The 13,651-nt window shown below is 42.6% G+C and overlaps 1 protein-coding gene and 1 long non-coding RNA gene across 9 annotated transcripts in view; one reads left to right on the forward strand and one right to left on the reverse strand.

Annotated features, from left to right (window-relative positions):
- Positions 1-1,646: 1,646 nt before the first annotated feature.
- Positions 1,647-13,651, forward strand: part of C8H12orf56 (chromosome 8 C12orf56 homolog) — a 115,658-nt gene continuing 103,653 nt past the window's right edge. For 6 of the 7 annotated variants that reach the window (XM_058742147.1, XM_058742146.1, XM_058742141.1 and 3 more), the window contains exon 1: positions 1,774-2,138. In XM_058742147.1, the coding sequence (XP_058598130.1) occupies positions 1,887-2,138 (252 nt within the window). In that variant the 5' untranslated portion in view covers positions 1,774-1,886. Of the gene's footprint in view, positions 2,139-13,651 lie in introns of all 7 variants that reach the window. The other variant, XM_058742140.1, reaches the window with a different exon arrangement.
- LOC131519285 (uncharacterized) overlaps positions 6,336-13,651 on the reverse strand; it is a 113,378-nt gene continuing 106,062 nt past the window's right edge. Inside the window, exons 6-7 of one of the 2 annotated variants that reach the window (XR_009265576.1) lie at positions 9,677-9,986; positions 6,336-6,552 (exon numbers count right to left, since the gene is read on the reverse strand). This is a non-coding gene — a long non-coding RNA (uncharacterized LOC131519285). Of the gene's footprint in view, positions 6,553-8,604; positions 9,987-13,651 lie in introns of those variants that run through there. The other variant, XR_009265575.1, reaches the window with a different exon arrangement.

Below are 13,651 nucleotides of genomic sequence, written 5' to 3' on the forward strand. Positions count from 1 at the left end.
AAACACCAAACAGCAGCTGGCAGTGAGGCCTTTTCCCCTACTTGGGCCTCACATTTCACTTGCCATGTGGTCATTTGCCTCTGAACACTCTTGTGAGGCAACTATTTGGCAAAGGTAAAAGGCCTTTGCCTTCTGTTGGTTTGAGGCGACAAATTGTTCAGAGTGGTTTAGATAGGGAATAGTCTTTATTTTAGATGAAACAGCCATGCTTCTGGGGCTCTCTTTTCACCCAGCTATGAAGTTATGAAGGTTCCGACAGATGTACCAACAGATTCTAAGAAAACTTGGAACGCTAGCTAGGTCATTTATGATTTTGTCAGCAGGTGGCGCTTCTCTCCTTAGGCACTAAACACAACCTCTCCAATAAAAGAAATACTGTTTTGTTTTGTTTTGCTGCTAACCTCAGACTTGGTTAGCCACCCAACCATTTCTCCTCCGTTCCTTTTTTGCAGTGTTTTAGTCCACAATATCTGTGTATTTTAATTCGTTTCTAGTTTTTTTTTTTTTTAATTTTTTTTTTTCAACGTTTTTAATTTAGTTTTTGGGACAGAGAGAGACAGAGCATGAACGGGGGAGGGGCAGAGAGAGAGGGAGACACAGAATCGGAAACAGGCTCCAGGCTCCGAGCCATCAGCCCAGAGCCTGACGCGGGGCTCGAACTCACAGACCGCGAGATCGTGACCTGGCTGAAGTCGGACGCTTAACCGACTGCGCCACCCAGGCGCCCCTCGTTTATACTTTTTCGATAAAAGACATGAAGTTGCTTACAGCATATAGTATACAACAGTAAAATATGAGGAGGAGAACATGAACTGCAATAAAGAATATACAATTTGATTCTGAGTTGTTGGTAGCTGGAACAAAAATACACATAAATGTGTATCATTTCTTTGGGTTAATGGGCAGGGAGAGAGAATGACTTCCCCAGAATTTGAAATTAAAATGAAAGTTACTGCCTAGGGTTATGAGAGGCAGGTGTCTGCTATGCCCTTCTCATCTCACTAACCTAAACCGATAAGTGATCTGTAAAAACTACTCAGTACTTTTACTGTCATTCAGCTTCAAGGCTGGGCAATCAGCATTCCTCAACCCCTCGTGTTCCATTTCCTTAAATGCAGGCCTCACCCATTCATTTATCCTACACAGATCGGGCTCCGCCGGTCTACGGGGCTTTGTCCCTGGACACGGGGAACACAAGCATCCCCATTAGGCTCTGGCGTGCCAAATTAACGTATAGGATTTACTTCTGAGAGAGAGCTTTCAATTAGTTGGACAGAAAAGGTGTGTGTTTATACTCATGAAACAATAGAGGACTGTATCAGGCAATGTTATAAGCAAATGCTAAATCCGCGTGGTTGCTCTTAAGAGCGTCCTAGGGGTGTTCTGCCTGTTAAAAAATAAATCGGTAAATTTCCTCTCGTTTCTAACAGAAGAGCAGTTTAAACTTGTGGATTCCCTCATCAGCACAGTCTGTTAAGAACGGCGCGATCCTCCAGAGCTGGGGCAGGCGGTGGGGAGGGGGGGAGGTTCGGGCTGCTGTGAGCAGAGGGCGAAGAGAGCCGCTAAATATCCGCCCCGCAGCCCCCGGGGATGCGTGATGATGATTCACCTGAAGGACCAGCATCTCGCCCGGTCCATTGTTGTCTGAGGTTGGCACGAGGATGGGCGGGAGGCGGGGCCGGGGCCGGGGAGGGTGCTCCCGGGAGCCAGGCCCCGGGGTCGCGCCCCGAAGTTGGGGGCCCCGCGCACTGCGCCCGGGGGAGGTGGCCGCAGTAGGGCGGGCGGCTTTGTGGCGCGCGCGGGTTCCACCGCAGGCGGCGCGGAGGCGGGGCCCTGCACAGGCGTCCGCCAACCCCCCGCTTTCGGCCGGGCCGCGGCCGCCGCACATGGCCGGCTCCGCAAGAGCCGGCTTCCCTGCGCACACGAATAGCCGCCTGGACGCGTTCCTGCGGAGGCGGCTGCCGCCCGAGGTCTACGACGCCATCCGCGCCTACGAGCCGTGCATCGTGGTGTCCGACTCGGAGAAGCACACCTTCAAGTACGTGGTCCTCAGCGATCGGCTCATCTACCTGACCGAGAACCCGCCCAAGTCCATACGGCGTGCAGTGGCGCTGCGGGACGTCGTGGCCATTGACCTGGTAAGGAGCGCGGGCGGGCAGGCGGGCTTGCGGGAATCCCTTCTTGGGTACCTCCCCCCCAGGTTCCAGGCCTGCCGCACGCGGGAAGAGGGAGGGGAAGGCCGACCTTCCCTATCCCCCTCAGGACTCCCGTACTTTTCTTTAACTTACTTTGGGACTAGCAGACACACAGGAAAACGGTGGATTGCTGTATGGACGCCGAATAAAAATGCCCTGCCCATTCTCATCGTGTGTACCGGTCAGCCCTTGTACCCCCAAATAGGGATACAGGTTTGAGAACATAGCCCCCTATCAAAACTACGCTTTAAAGTCATTTTTTTTTTCATTAAGCATCTAGCCTGTGCCAGGCACTTGTTCTAGACACTGAGGGATGCACAAAGGAAATAGGGCCCCTTCCTAGAAACTGTTGTGGGAGAGATAAAAAGCCAAAACCAATGCAAATAAATGCAGTGTGCTAAGTACTTTATGCCTTGTTTTTTATTTATTTTTTTTATCAGCAGTGCTTAGAGCGTGTTAGGTGCTCAGTATGAGTAAGTGAATGGATGAATGAATGAATGAATGAATGAGATGTGCACAGGATGCCCGGCAATCTCACACAGGTCACTTGATCCAAGCTGGGCCCAGGCCATGCTGGGAAAACTTCTCGCAGAAGACACAATCTGGCACAGCCACCCCTTGTCCCAGTTTTAGTGTTCTGCTACTGTATCCCTTCCCTCCAGGAATAGATATACCTTATAAATCAACAAAAGATTGTAAGCAGTCTCCTCTCCAATTACTGTTTTTCCCCCCTTGGCTCCCTTTAGCTCAGCTGCTCTCCAGGTGTGTTCTTTTTTCCACTGGGGACAAGTGTCTAGCCTAGTTTCCCCCCCATCCCCCCCCCCCCCCCCCCGCCCTTGTCTGAGTCTCTGCATCACCCAAGGGAGAAGTTGGTGAACTCTTAATGGGGCTGTTTTGCAAAGACAATCCTAGTTTGTTTGGAACACATCTGTAAAAAAAAGGATAAAATTAATTGAGAAAAAAAAAAAAAGCTTTCTTTTTTTTCTTTTTAAAATAGCCCTGTGGGCTAATATCACTGTGCAAATTTATTTGTTTTTTTTTTTTTTTGAGTAAAAGTTTGAAGCAAAACTGCCTTCTTCCTTACTACCACTATTTTCATTCTCTTGAACTAAAATTTAAAAAATTAATTTCCTTTACCAAATGTCTTTAAAACATTAAATGCTCAGCTTTGAATACTGTCTGCAGTGTAAACATTTATTGTTTTGACAAAATGTAATGATTTTAGGATACTGTGACTCTCCCCAACAAGAAATACAGTATATATATTTCAATAGTTGCTATAAATCTTTCTTTTTGAGCTGTTAGAATCTGAAAAGTGCAATAAAGTTCCCTAGGCCTCCAAGCCAAGAATCCTACGAAAAGGCATACCAATTTATTTGGTCATGCTTTATGTACATAATTTACCTTTCAGGCTTATAGAAGAATGTGTAATGTCTATAAAGGTGCTGAACAGATCTATGATTTTAGCACTGCTGACAGATTGAAGGTCCATCTTTCACGATATAGTTTAACTACGGTTAAAGTTGTGGTAGGCAGAACATTGCTGGAACCTGTGAATATGTTACATTACATGGCAAAGAGCAGTTAAAAGTTGCAGATGCAATTAAGGTTGCTTGCTATCAGATGACTTTCAAATAAGGACATTGGGGCATCTGGGTGGCTCAGTTGAGCATCTGGCGTCAGCTCCGGTCATAATCTCACAGCTTGGGAGTTCAAGCCCCGCATCGGGCTCTCTGCTGTCAGTGCAGGGCCCGCTTCGGATCCTCTGGCGCCCCCTCTCTCTGCCCCTCCCCAACTTGTTCTTTCTCTCTATAAATAAACAAATAAATAAGGATATTAAAAAAACCCCCAAACCTGTTCAATAAAAAGCAAAAAAAAGAAGCCTACACAAACAAATAAATAAAATAGGGAGGTTATTTTGGATTATCTGAGTGGGCCCAATGTAATCACAAATCCTTCAAAGTGGAAAAGGGGGGCAGAAAGAGGCAGGCAGAGCACTGCAGCAAAGAGACTAGTGGTTCTGAAGGAGGAAGGAGCCAGGAGACAAGGAATGTGGACAGCCTCTAGAAGCTGGAAAGGGCCTGGAAACAGGTTTTCTCCTAGAGCCTCCAGAAGGAATGCCGTCCTCCCAACACCTTGAGTTTAGCCCAGTGAGACCCATTTTGGACCTCTGACCCCTAGAACTATGAGAGAATAAATCTGTGGTGTTTAATGCCACAGAGTTTATGGTAATATGTTACAACAGCAAATGAATACAGAATTGTTTTCCTCTTAATATTTTTTAAAAATGGGTAATCATTTTTTAAAAGTATTGTTTCAGTGAGAAATATAATCATGCCAAGTACAAATGCCTTAACGATCCCTTTTTCTGAGGTTTTATAATTCTAGGGTTATTATAGTTCAGTGGCTTGCACAGCTTCACAGGGTGTATGAAAATGGGTGTCAGTCACAGAGTTGCTTTCTCTAGCACCAATTACTGGCCACAGATGTAGCTAATTGTCCCTCTATGAACATTAAGTCCGAACTTAATACCATAATATAGAGAATTTTCCTGATTTCTGTGTTATATCTCATATAGTCATCTCCTATCCGTGCTAAGTCAGTAGTTCCTTAAATCACATGATTTCGGTGCCAGGCACCTTTGTTTCTTAGAACTGGTTTCTCCTACCTTGAAAGATAAACTGTTTAATCTCCTTTTTTTTTTTTTTTTTTTACTAGGGTGCTGTCCTCTAGGGCCAACTATTTAGACATCCTTTTCCATTCTCAAAGGTTTTCTCATTTTACTGTAAAAGTTTGTCTTCTTGTTATTTAACTTTCAATTGGCTCAGGTTTCCATTCTGCCTTTGTTCTAGCTGTCACAGCAGTAAACTCCCAAGCAAACCAGTCCTTTATGCCTCTGGGCCCCAGCCTTCTTCCCATGTTCAGTCAGATTCCTTATTTAGTTCATGTCTCATGTTACAGTTACACCTCAGAAAAAAAATTGCAAATAAAATTCCATTTTCTCTCCTAAAGAAAAAAAATGGAGGGGCACATGAGTAGCTCATTCAGTTGTGCTTGATTTCAGCTCGGATCATGATCTCACGGTCCGTGAGTTTGAGCCCTGCATCAGGCTCTAAGCTGATAGCATGGAGCCTGCTTGGGATTCTCTGTCTCTCTCTGCTCCTCCCCCCATGGCCTCTCTTTCTCTCTCTCTCTCTCAGAAATAGATAAATAGACATTAAAAAATTTTGAAGGTAACAGCAGCAAAAAGTTACACCAGAACTTGGATTGGATACAAATGAGATTTCCCTTCCAGCAAAGATGTGCTTAAAATCCACCCGGAGATCTCAAGTGTTTGATATGGTCCATGTCCTAAAAGAGAGTTTCTAAGGTTGCTTGGGGGGAGCTTTTATAATAAAAAGGCTGACGTTTTCTTTAAAAGTTCCTTTTGGGGGGCGCCTGGGTAGCTCAGTCAGTTAAGCATCTGACTTCGGCCCAGGTCATGATCTCAAGGCTCGTGAGTTCGAGCCCCGCGTCGGGCCCTGTGCTGACAGCTAAGAGCCCGGAGCCTGTTTCAGATTCTGTCTCCCTCGCTCTCTGCCCCTCCCCCACTGTTTCAAAAGTTGCTTTTGGAAGAATACTCTAGAATTCTGCTCTTGTTGTGGGCATCAAAACACTTCTTCAGGCTCTTCCAAGATTAAGCACATATTTTTCAAGTGTGAGAAGCAACTTTCCAGAAGTGAATTTCCTATGAATTCACTCTCCTTCAAGGCCATCCCATCACCTACAGAGAAAAAAAAATCCGTCAACTCCAGCAGCCTTGCCTGTAGTCTCTTGCCTGTCTTTGTCTTTTCACCACCCTTCCCAGTGAATATTGGCTCTCCAGTCGTCCCAGGCTCCGTGTGGCTGCCTCAACGGGCCACAAATGCACCTTTTACAGCCTGGCCTGTTTGCTTGTCTTGAACATTTTCTCCTCCTTCAACGTTGTTCAGATCATCATATTTATAATTCTCTTCCTCTCCTCCTTCTCTCTCTCCTTTTAAAACATGTAAAAACAGGGGTGCCTGGCTGGTTCCAGTGAGTAGAGCATGCGACTCTTGATCTTGTGGTAGTGAGTTTGAGCCTCACGTTGGGCATAGAGTTTACTTTAAAAAAATGTAACATTCTTAGCTTGAAAAGAAACAGGTCACAGGCTGTGCTGCAGGGGCCGCAGTAGTTTGCCAACTAATCCCTGCTTTCCCCACTAGTATGTTCAGAGCCAACACATCTTCTAGGCTAAGCCCCAGTCATTCTTTCTCTGAGCTGTTTTTCCTCCTCTGAGCTGATGAGGGCAGGCCTTTTGGTCTGTTTTCTTCATTGCTGTATTTCTTTCTGGCTCCTAGATAGACCAGATGGTCAATACATATTTGTTAAATATTCAACATAATCTGTTTCTTCTGTTTCTGATTTGATGATCTGCAATATACATTGGGCATTTCATAATATATACATTTTTAAATGTTTATTTATTGAGAGAGAGAGAGAGAGACAGAGAGAGAACCCCAAGCAGGCTTTGGTGTTGTCTGCACAGAGGCTGATGCGGGGCTCAATCCCAAGAACCGTGAGATATGTCCTGAGCCAAAATCAAGAGTTGGATGCTTGGGCGTCTAGGTGGCTCAGTTGGTTAAGCATCTGACTTCAGGTCATGATCTTGCAGTTCATGAGTTCGAGCCCCGCATCAGACCCTGTGCTGATAGCTCAGAGCCTGGAGCCTGTTTCACATTCTATGTCTCCCTCTCTCTGTCTGCCTTTCTTTCTCTCTGTCTCTCAAAAATAAATAAACATTAAAAAAAAAAGTTGGATGCTTAACCGAGTGAGCCACCCAGATGCCCCTAATAATACATTTTTATTTTTATTCAGGTTTTGCTGTCTACCTGTATAGATATGGTCCAGTTATTTAACATCTATTCTGTGCCTTCCTTAGATTGTTTTTTTTTAATATATGAAATTTATTGTCAAACTGGTTTCCATACAACACCCAGTGCTCATCCCAAAAGGTGCCCTCCTCAATACCCATCACCCACCCTCCCCTCCCTCCCACCCCCCATCAACCCTCAGTTTGTTCTCAGTTTTTAAGAGTCTCTTATGCTTTGGCTCTCTCCCTCTCTAACTTTTGTTTTCCTTCCCCTCCCCCATGGTCTTCTGTTAAGTTTCTCAGGATCCACATAAGAGTGAAAACATATGGTATCTGTCTTTCTCTGTATGGCTTATTTCACTTAGCATCACACTCTCCAGTTCCATCCATGTTGCTACAAAGGGCCATATTTCATTCTTTCTCATTGCCATGTAGTACTCCATTGTGTATATAAACCACAATTTCTTTATCCATTCGTCAGTTGATGGACATTTAGGCTCTTTCCACAATTTAGCTATTGTTGAGAGTGCTGCTATAAACATTGGGGTACAAGTGGCCCTATGCACCAGCACTCCTGTATCCCTTGGGTAAATTCCTAGCAGTGCTACTGCTGGGTCATAGGGTAGGTCTATTTTTAATTTTTTGAGGAACCTCCACACTGTTTTCCAGAGCGGCTGCACCAGTTTGCATTCCCACCAACAGTGCAAGAGGGTTCCCGTTTCTCCACATCCTCTCCAGCATCTATAGTCTCCTGATTTGTTTTGGCCACTCTGACGGGCGTGAGGTGATACCTTAGATTGTTTTTGAGAGGATTAAATTAAATAAATGTAACTCACTTAAAACAGTACTTGGCACAGGTAACAGCCACATACGTGTTATTATTGATAATCTTTATTCACATATATTAAGTCTGTTAGGTTCACTATGAGTCTGTAAGATAGATATTATCTTCTCTTTTCATATTAGGGCACTTGACTTTAGAAGATTTAATAAGTTTGGAAAGAAAATAATTCTTTGAGCATTGATTATATATTAAGTGTTTAAAATTTTGTTTATTATTTAGAGAGAGAGATAGAGTGTGAGTGGGGGAGGGGCAGAGAGAGAGGGAGACACAGAATCTGAAGCAGGCTCCAGGCTCTGAGCTGTTAGGCTCAGAACCTAACGTGGGGCTCAAACTCACGAATCGTGAAATCATGACCTGAGCCAAAGTTGGATGCTTAACTGACTGGGCCACCCAGGCGCCCCTGTATTAGGTGTTTAAATATACTGTCTTGTTTATTCTTCTTGAAAATCTGTCTAGTAGGTATGTCGAGTTTAACGTATTCAAAAACAGAATTCCTGATCTCTACCCCTAAATTTGTTCCTTCCTTGGCTTTCCTTATTTTAGGAAATAACATCATCTACCAGCCTTAATTCTTTCACTCCCTACATCCAACAATCACTATACCCTCTTGATTTGTGTAGAGGAGGAAAAAGTTTCCCTTGACCCAATCAGGGTCCCTGGCTGAGTCTGAAAATTAAACTGACAAAGACAGATTAACAGGAGAAATGCCTACACATTTATTTCATATAAATTTTACATGATATGGGAGCCTCTATAAAGGTAACAAAGACCTGAAGAGACAGGTCAATCTGTGTGTGTTTAATATTAGGATAAAGAAAAAAAATGGGATAGCACAAAAAAGGGGGTATGACTAAGGATAATAACCTAGGGAAAACTAGCAAGGTCTGTTTGTTTGGATTTCTTTCTCTCAGTGTCCTTCTCTGGGTATAGGGAGGGCACCTCTCCCGTGAGGGTCTTAATGACCTGCTTCAAGGGAGCAGGGTGGAAAAAGATCAGAGAGAGTTTCCTGCATCTGCTGTTTTCTCAAATTCCTTCAGCTCAAAATATTCAGTATACCAAGGTGCCATATTTTGGGATAGTATGTTCTGATCCTTGTCACTTCTCTTCCAAAATATATCTGGCCAGGACCTTTCTTACCTTTTTTACTTATGCCACTTGTGCAGTCCCTTACCTCAACTATTGAAATTACCTCCAAACTCATTCCTCTTCATCTAGCAGTTGGGATGATCTTTTTAAACATGAAGTGTGAATTAAGTTATATCACTCTTCTTCTTTGTATTGCCTATAAAAGCCTCCATAATATGACCCCTCTATCTCTGACTCATCTCCAACTCTTCCCTGAGCTCTTTTTGCTCTTCCTTCTTTCCTCAGGGACTTTGCACGTGCCATCCTATCTGGAACACTTCCTCCAGATCTTCGGAGAGTTAGTTCCTTCTTGCCAGTCATGTTTCCAAATTCAGTTTCACCTCCACAGGGATGCCTCCGATGACCCCTCAATCTAGAGTACCACTCCCCATCACACTTACCACATCTGTTTGTTTCAAAGCACTTAACATTACTGGCATTATAAGATTAATCTGTTTGATGACTTATTATTGTCCATCCCCCATAGTAAATGCAAGCTCCATGAGACCTTGTCTTTCTTGTTCATCCCTGGGTCACTGTGCATTATGTTGCCTGACACATAGAAGATGGTTAAAAACTATCTGTCAATGGGAAGAACTGGAAGAGTAAATGGATGCTCAGATACATCATACAGTTTACCTCTCAGAGGGAAAGATCCTATTTCCTTATTCCAAGTGTTGAGGGACCCTGGAGACTTGACAACTCATCACACATAAGCAGTTAGCGGAACAGCCAGGGCAAAGTCTCAGAGGGTCTCCTGATGCTCAGGTTCAGCTTTTTTCATGGTTCCTTTGTGCTTGTATGAGATGATCTCTGTGTTGTTTACCTGAGTCGTGCACTTTGGTAGTAAGAGTTATGGAAGATGAGACTATATTATGGATGCTTCTTTTCTTCTCTAGCTTTTTTTTTTTTTTTTTTTTGATTCATTTGCAGCCTTTCAAAAGTCTCACTGTGGAAGGAAGAAAGAGGTGGTAAACTCTAATCCATCCTTTTTTTTTTTTTTTAAGTTTATTTATTTTGAGAGAAAGAGAGAGAGCACGAGCAGGGGAGGGGCAGAGAGAGAGAGGGAGAGAGAATCCCAAGCAGCAGAGCCCAACATGGGGCTCGAATTTATGAACTGTGAGATCATGACCTGAACCAAAATCAAGAGTTGGACACTTAACCAACTGAGGGCCACCTTTGGTTTCTTAATAGTTTGCACAAAATAGTTTGGATTTTGCATTCGAGTCTTGTTCTTGGTTTGTTTGTTTTAATATAAGGTCTATGCCAAACGTGGGGCTTGAACTCATGACCCTGAGACCAAGATCTGCGTGTTCTACTGAATGAGCCAGGCAGGCACCCCTGCATTCAAGTCCTGAGAAACTTCATGAGGGTGTGCATTTTGTCAGTTTGATTCACTGATGTACCCCCCAGTGCCTAGAATGATAGTGTCTTGGTCGGGATAGCCTAGGTTAACTGCACTAACAAACAACCCCAAGGTCTTAGTGCTTTAACACAACATAAAGTCCATCTCATCCAAGTTACTTGTCCACTGTGGATTAGCTTCGTTTCAGTCACAAGATATGTGACACTTAGTCACCCATCTTAGTATCAGGGACTCCATCTCAGCCATATGCTTGCTTAATCACCAGGCAGAGGGAAATTAACTTGGAAAATTATGTACTTATTTTTAAGCTTCTACCCAGAAGTGACACATGTAATTTCTCACATTTTATTAGCTAGAGTCAGGCACATAGCCTATGCCTATCTTAAAAGGGGGTAGGAAAACGTGATCCTACCATATATGCATTCCACGTGTCTGAAAGAGAGAAAAGGAGTATTTGAACAGCTCTAATGTCTACCTCAAATTGCTGGCATTTTATTGAGTGCTTACTATATGCCACTCAGCCTCTGTTCTAAGTACCTACCCTGGAACTTCTTTATCTTTACAACAACCCCAGATAATATTGTATCTAGCTTTACCGATAAAGAACCTGAAGTACAGAGAACTTAGGCAACTTGCCCAAGGTCATCCTCTAAGTGGCAGAACCAGAATTTGCACTGTAGGAGTCAGCCTGCGGCATCCATGCTTTGATTCGCTAAGCTTTGATTCTCTAAGCTATACCTGTCTCGGTCATAGCAGGTCATTAAAAAAATAATAATAAGTTCTCATTGAATATCCAGAAGACTCTAAGCTTTTTGAAAAGAGAAAGTCCATCTTACATTTTGCATCTTTGAGTTCTGCACTTTGCAGTAGGAACTCAGAAGTATCCATGATGAATTGAACTGGATAAATTAGAAACTAGATGCTCAACTGCCAAAAGCTTAGGGTGCGTTTATTCTCTGAAATTAAAGCTGAAAGAAGAAATCTGAATCGAGACTATGAAAACAAGACTAAGGGATAAGATAAATATAGAATTGTTCACAAAATTTTCAGAAACAAGAAAGAAGTACTATCAACTTTACTTCAATTGAAAACCAAAAAATAAGGGATCTCCCTTAGGATTTTAAAAGTAGTATTTTAATAAAAGTAAGAGAAATCAGTAATCAGTTGCACATATAAATATGGCCCCAAATGATGTAGATACATTCATGAGTGATGTATTATTCTTAGAGGTGGTCAAAGAAGTTAGAGATATTTTCACATAAAGCCTTATTCATTTGAGGTAACACAAAAGAGCATTCTCTTCTCTTCCCAAATGCCCCTTGCTGCCATCATCAGAGACAAATACCATGCTGAGTAGGCCATGAATCTAGCCAGTATTGCATTACTGAGGTTCTTAGGAAGAATCAAAGGTCATTAACTGTAATAGATATCTATTGGCTATGCACTAATGTGTTAGCCTTGTGTCAAACACTTTAAATCTTATTTAATCTTATTAACTCTATGAGGAAGATGATATTGTCTTTTTTCCCCCCCTGGATGATAAAATGGAGGCAGACAAAGGGGAAGTATATATATATATTTTTTTTTTTAATTTTTTTTAACGTTTATTTATTTTTGAGACAGAGAGACAACATGAACAGGGGAGGGTCAGAGAAGGAGGGAGACACAGAATCTGAAACAGGCTCCAGGCTCTGAGCTGTCAGCCCGACGCGGGGCTTGAACTCACAGACCGCGAGATCATGACCTGAGCCAAAGTCGGACACTTAACCGACTGAGTCACCCAGGCGACCCAAAGGGGAAATATTTGCACAAGGTCATATTCAGAAAACATTGGAGCTGGAATGTAAATTCAGGTCTTTTGACCTTACAGCCAGCATTCTTGAACCATTATGTACACAGTAACAACTGACTTTCTACAAATTCCTGCTTTCCAAATTCCTTCCTTTTCCTTCTTTCTTTCTTTCCTTCTTTCTTTCTTACTTTAATTTTTAAAAATTGTAGTTAACATACAGTGCTATATTGGTTTCAGGAGAATTCAGTGATTCATCACTTACATCCAAATTCCAAATTGCTTTTGAAGTTTTTAGGTTTTGCAATAGAGACAACATGGTCACCTCAGTTTGCAGATTACCTGGCTCCTGGGCATTGGCTGTCAGGAAGGAGAGGATGAAGTTATAAATAAAACACCTTTTTCATTCCTCATACCACCCCTCTGTATTCAAGATTGTTGTCCTTCAAAGCTCACACTGGTGTCATTGCTGTTTCTGATGCCGTTCAAGGACAGGTCTGGTTGCAAAGACGCAGACGGATGTCGTATCCTCTTCACAGGGTCAAGCCTTGAAAGCTTTTTTCCTTTTAGTCTTAGCTGTGGCTCTTGTCCCAGAGACAATGATTTTTCAGGCCTAACACTGAAATAGTCTAGGGAGTCTCCAGTATTATGGGGCTGTGCCCAATTCTCCAAACTGGTTATTCTTTTTGGCATATGTGGGTGGATCATTCTTGCCAACAATATTCATAGATCCCCCAAAAAACTCATCTACTTAGATGTCCTTAGGGATTGATACACTAAAGCCCAGGTAGAGTATAATGGAAAAAAAAAAAAAAAAAAACAACCCACCTGGTGGAGGCTGCAGTTTTTTAATTATGTCAGTGGAAGAATTTGCCAAATGTTAAATGTAAAAATAGCTTCTACTAAGGAATAAGTTTGTGTACAGCCTGACATAGGTAATTGCTAATGTGGTTTAATTTGAGGGAAATCCATTCAAGATATCTCCATACATTGATAGGCTATCTCATCAGTACCTTTAATCCTACCACTGGCCCTCCTTCAGATTTGCTCTGAAATCCTCGTGGAACAAGTAATTCATTAAATTGAAATTTGAGTGAATTAATTTATTACTTGCTTTCCTCCAGTTTTTGGAGACAGAGACGGGAGAGTTAGAGCTTGCTGTCAGAGAGGAAGTTAGGTCATCAAAGGACCATGGAAGTTGAAAGATATCTCACAATTTAGCTCTTTTGGGGACTTACTTCCACTACTTAATGTTCCATGAAATAAAATGATCTCCAAATTGTGGTCCAGTACGTGGTGTCTACCTTCAGATTTTCCCTTTTGACTTTTCCTCTGGTTTATGTCTTTTTTTTTTTTTAAGATTTTATTTTTAAGTAATGTTTACACCCAACATGGGGTTTGAATTTACAACCCCAAGATCAACTGACTGAGCCAGCCAGGTACCCCTTAAAAAATGTCT

This window comes from Neofelis nebulosa, chromosome 8, assembly GCF_028018385.1.
Source record: "Neofelis nebulosa isolate mNeoNeb1 chromosome 8, mNeoNeb1.pri, whole genome shotgun sequence".
Lineage (NCBI taxonomy): Eukaryota > Metazoa > Chordata > Mammalia > Carnivora > Felidae > Neofelis > Neofelis nebulosa.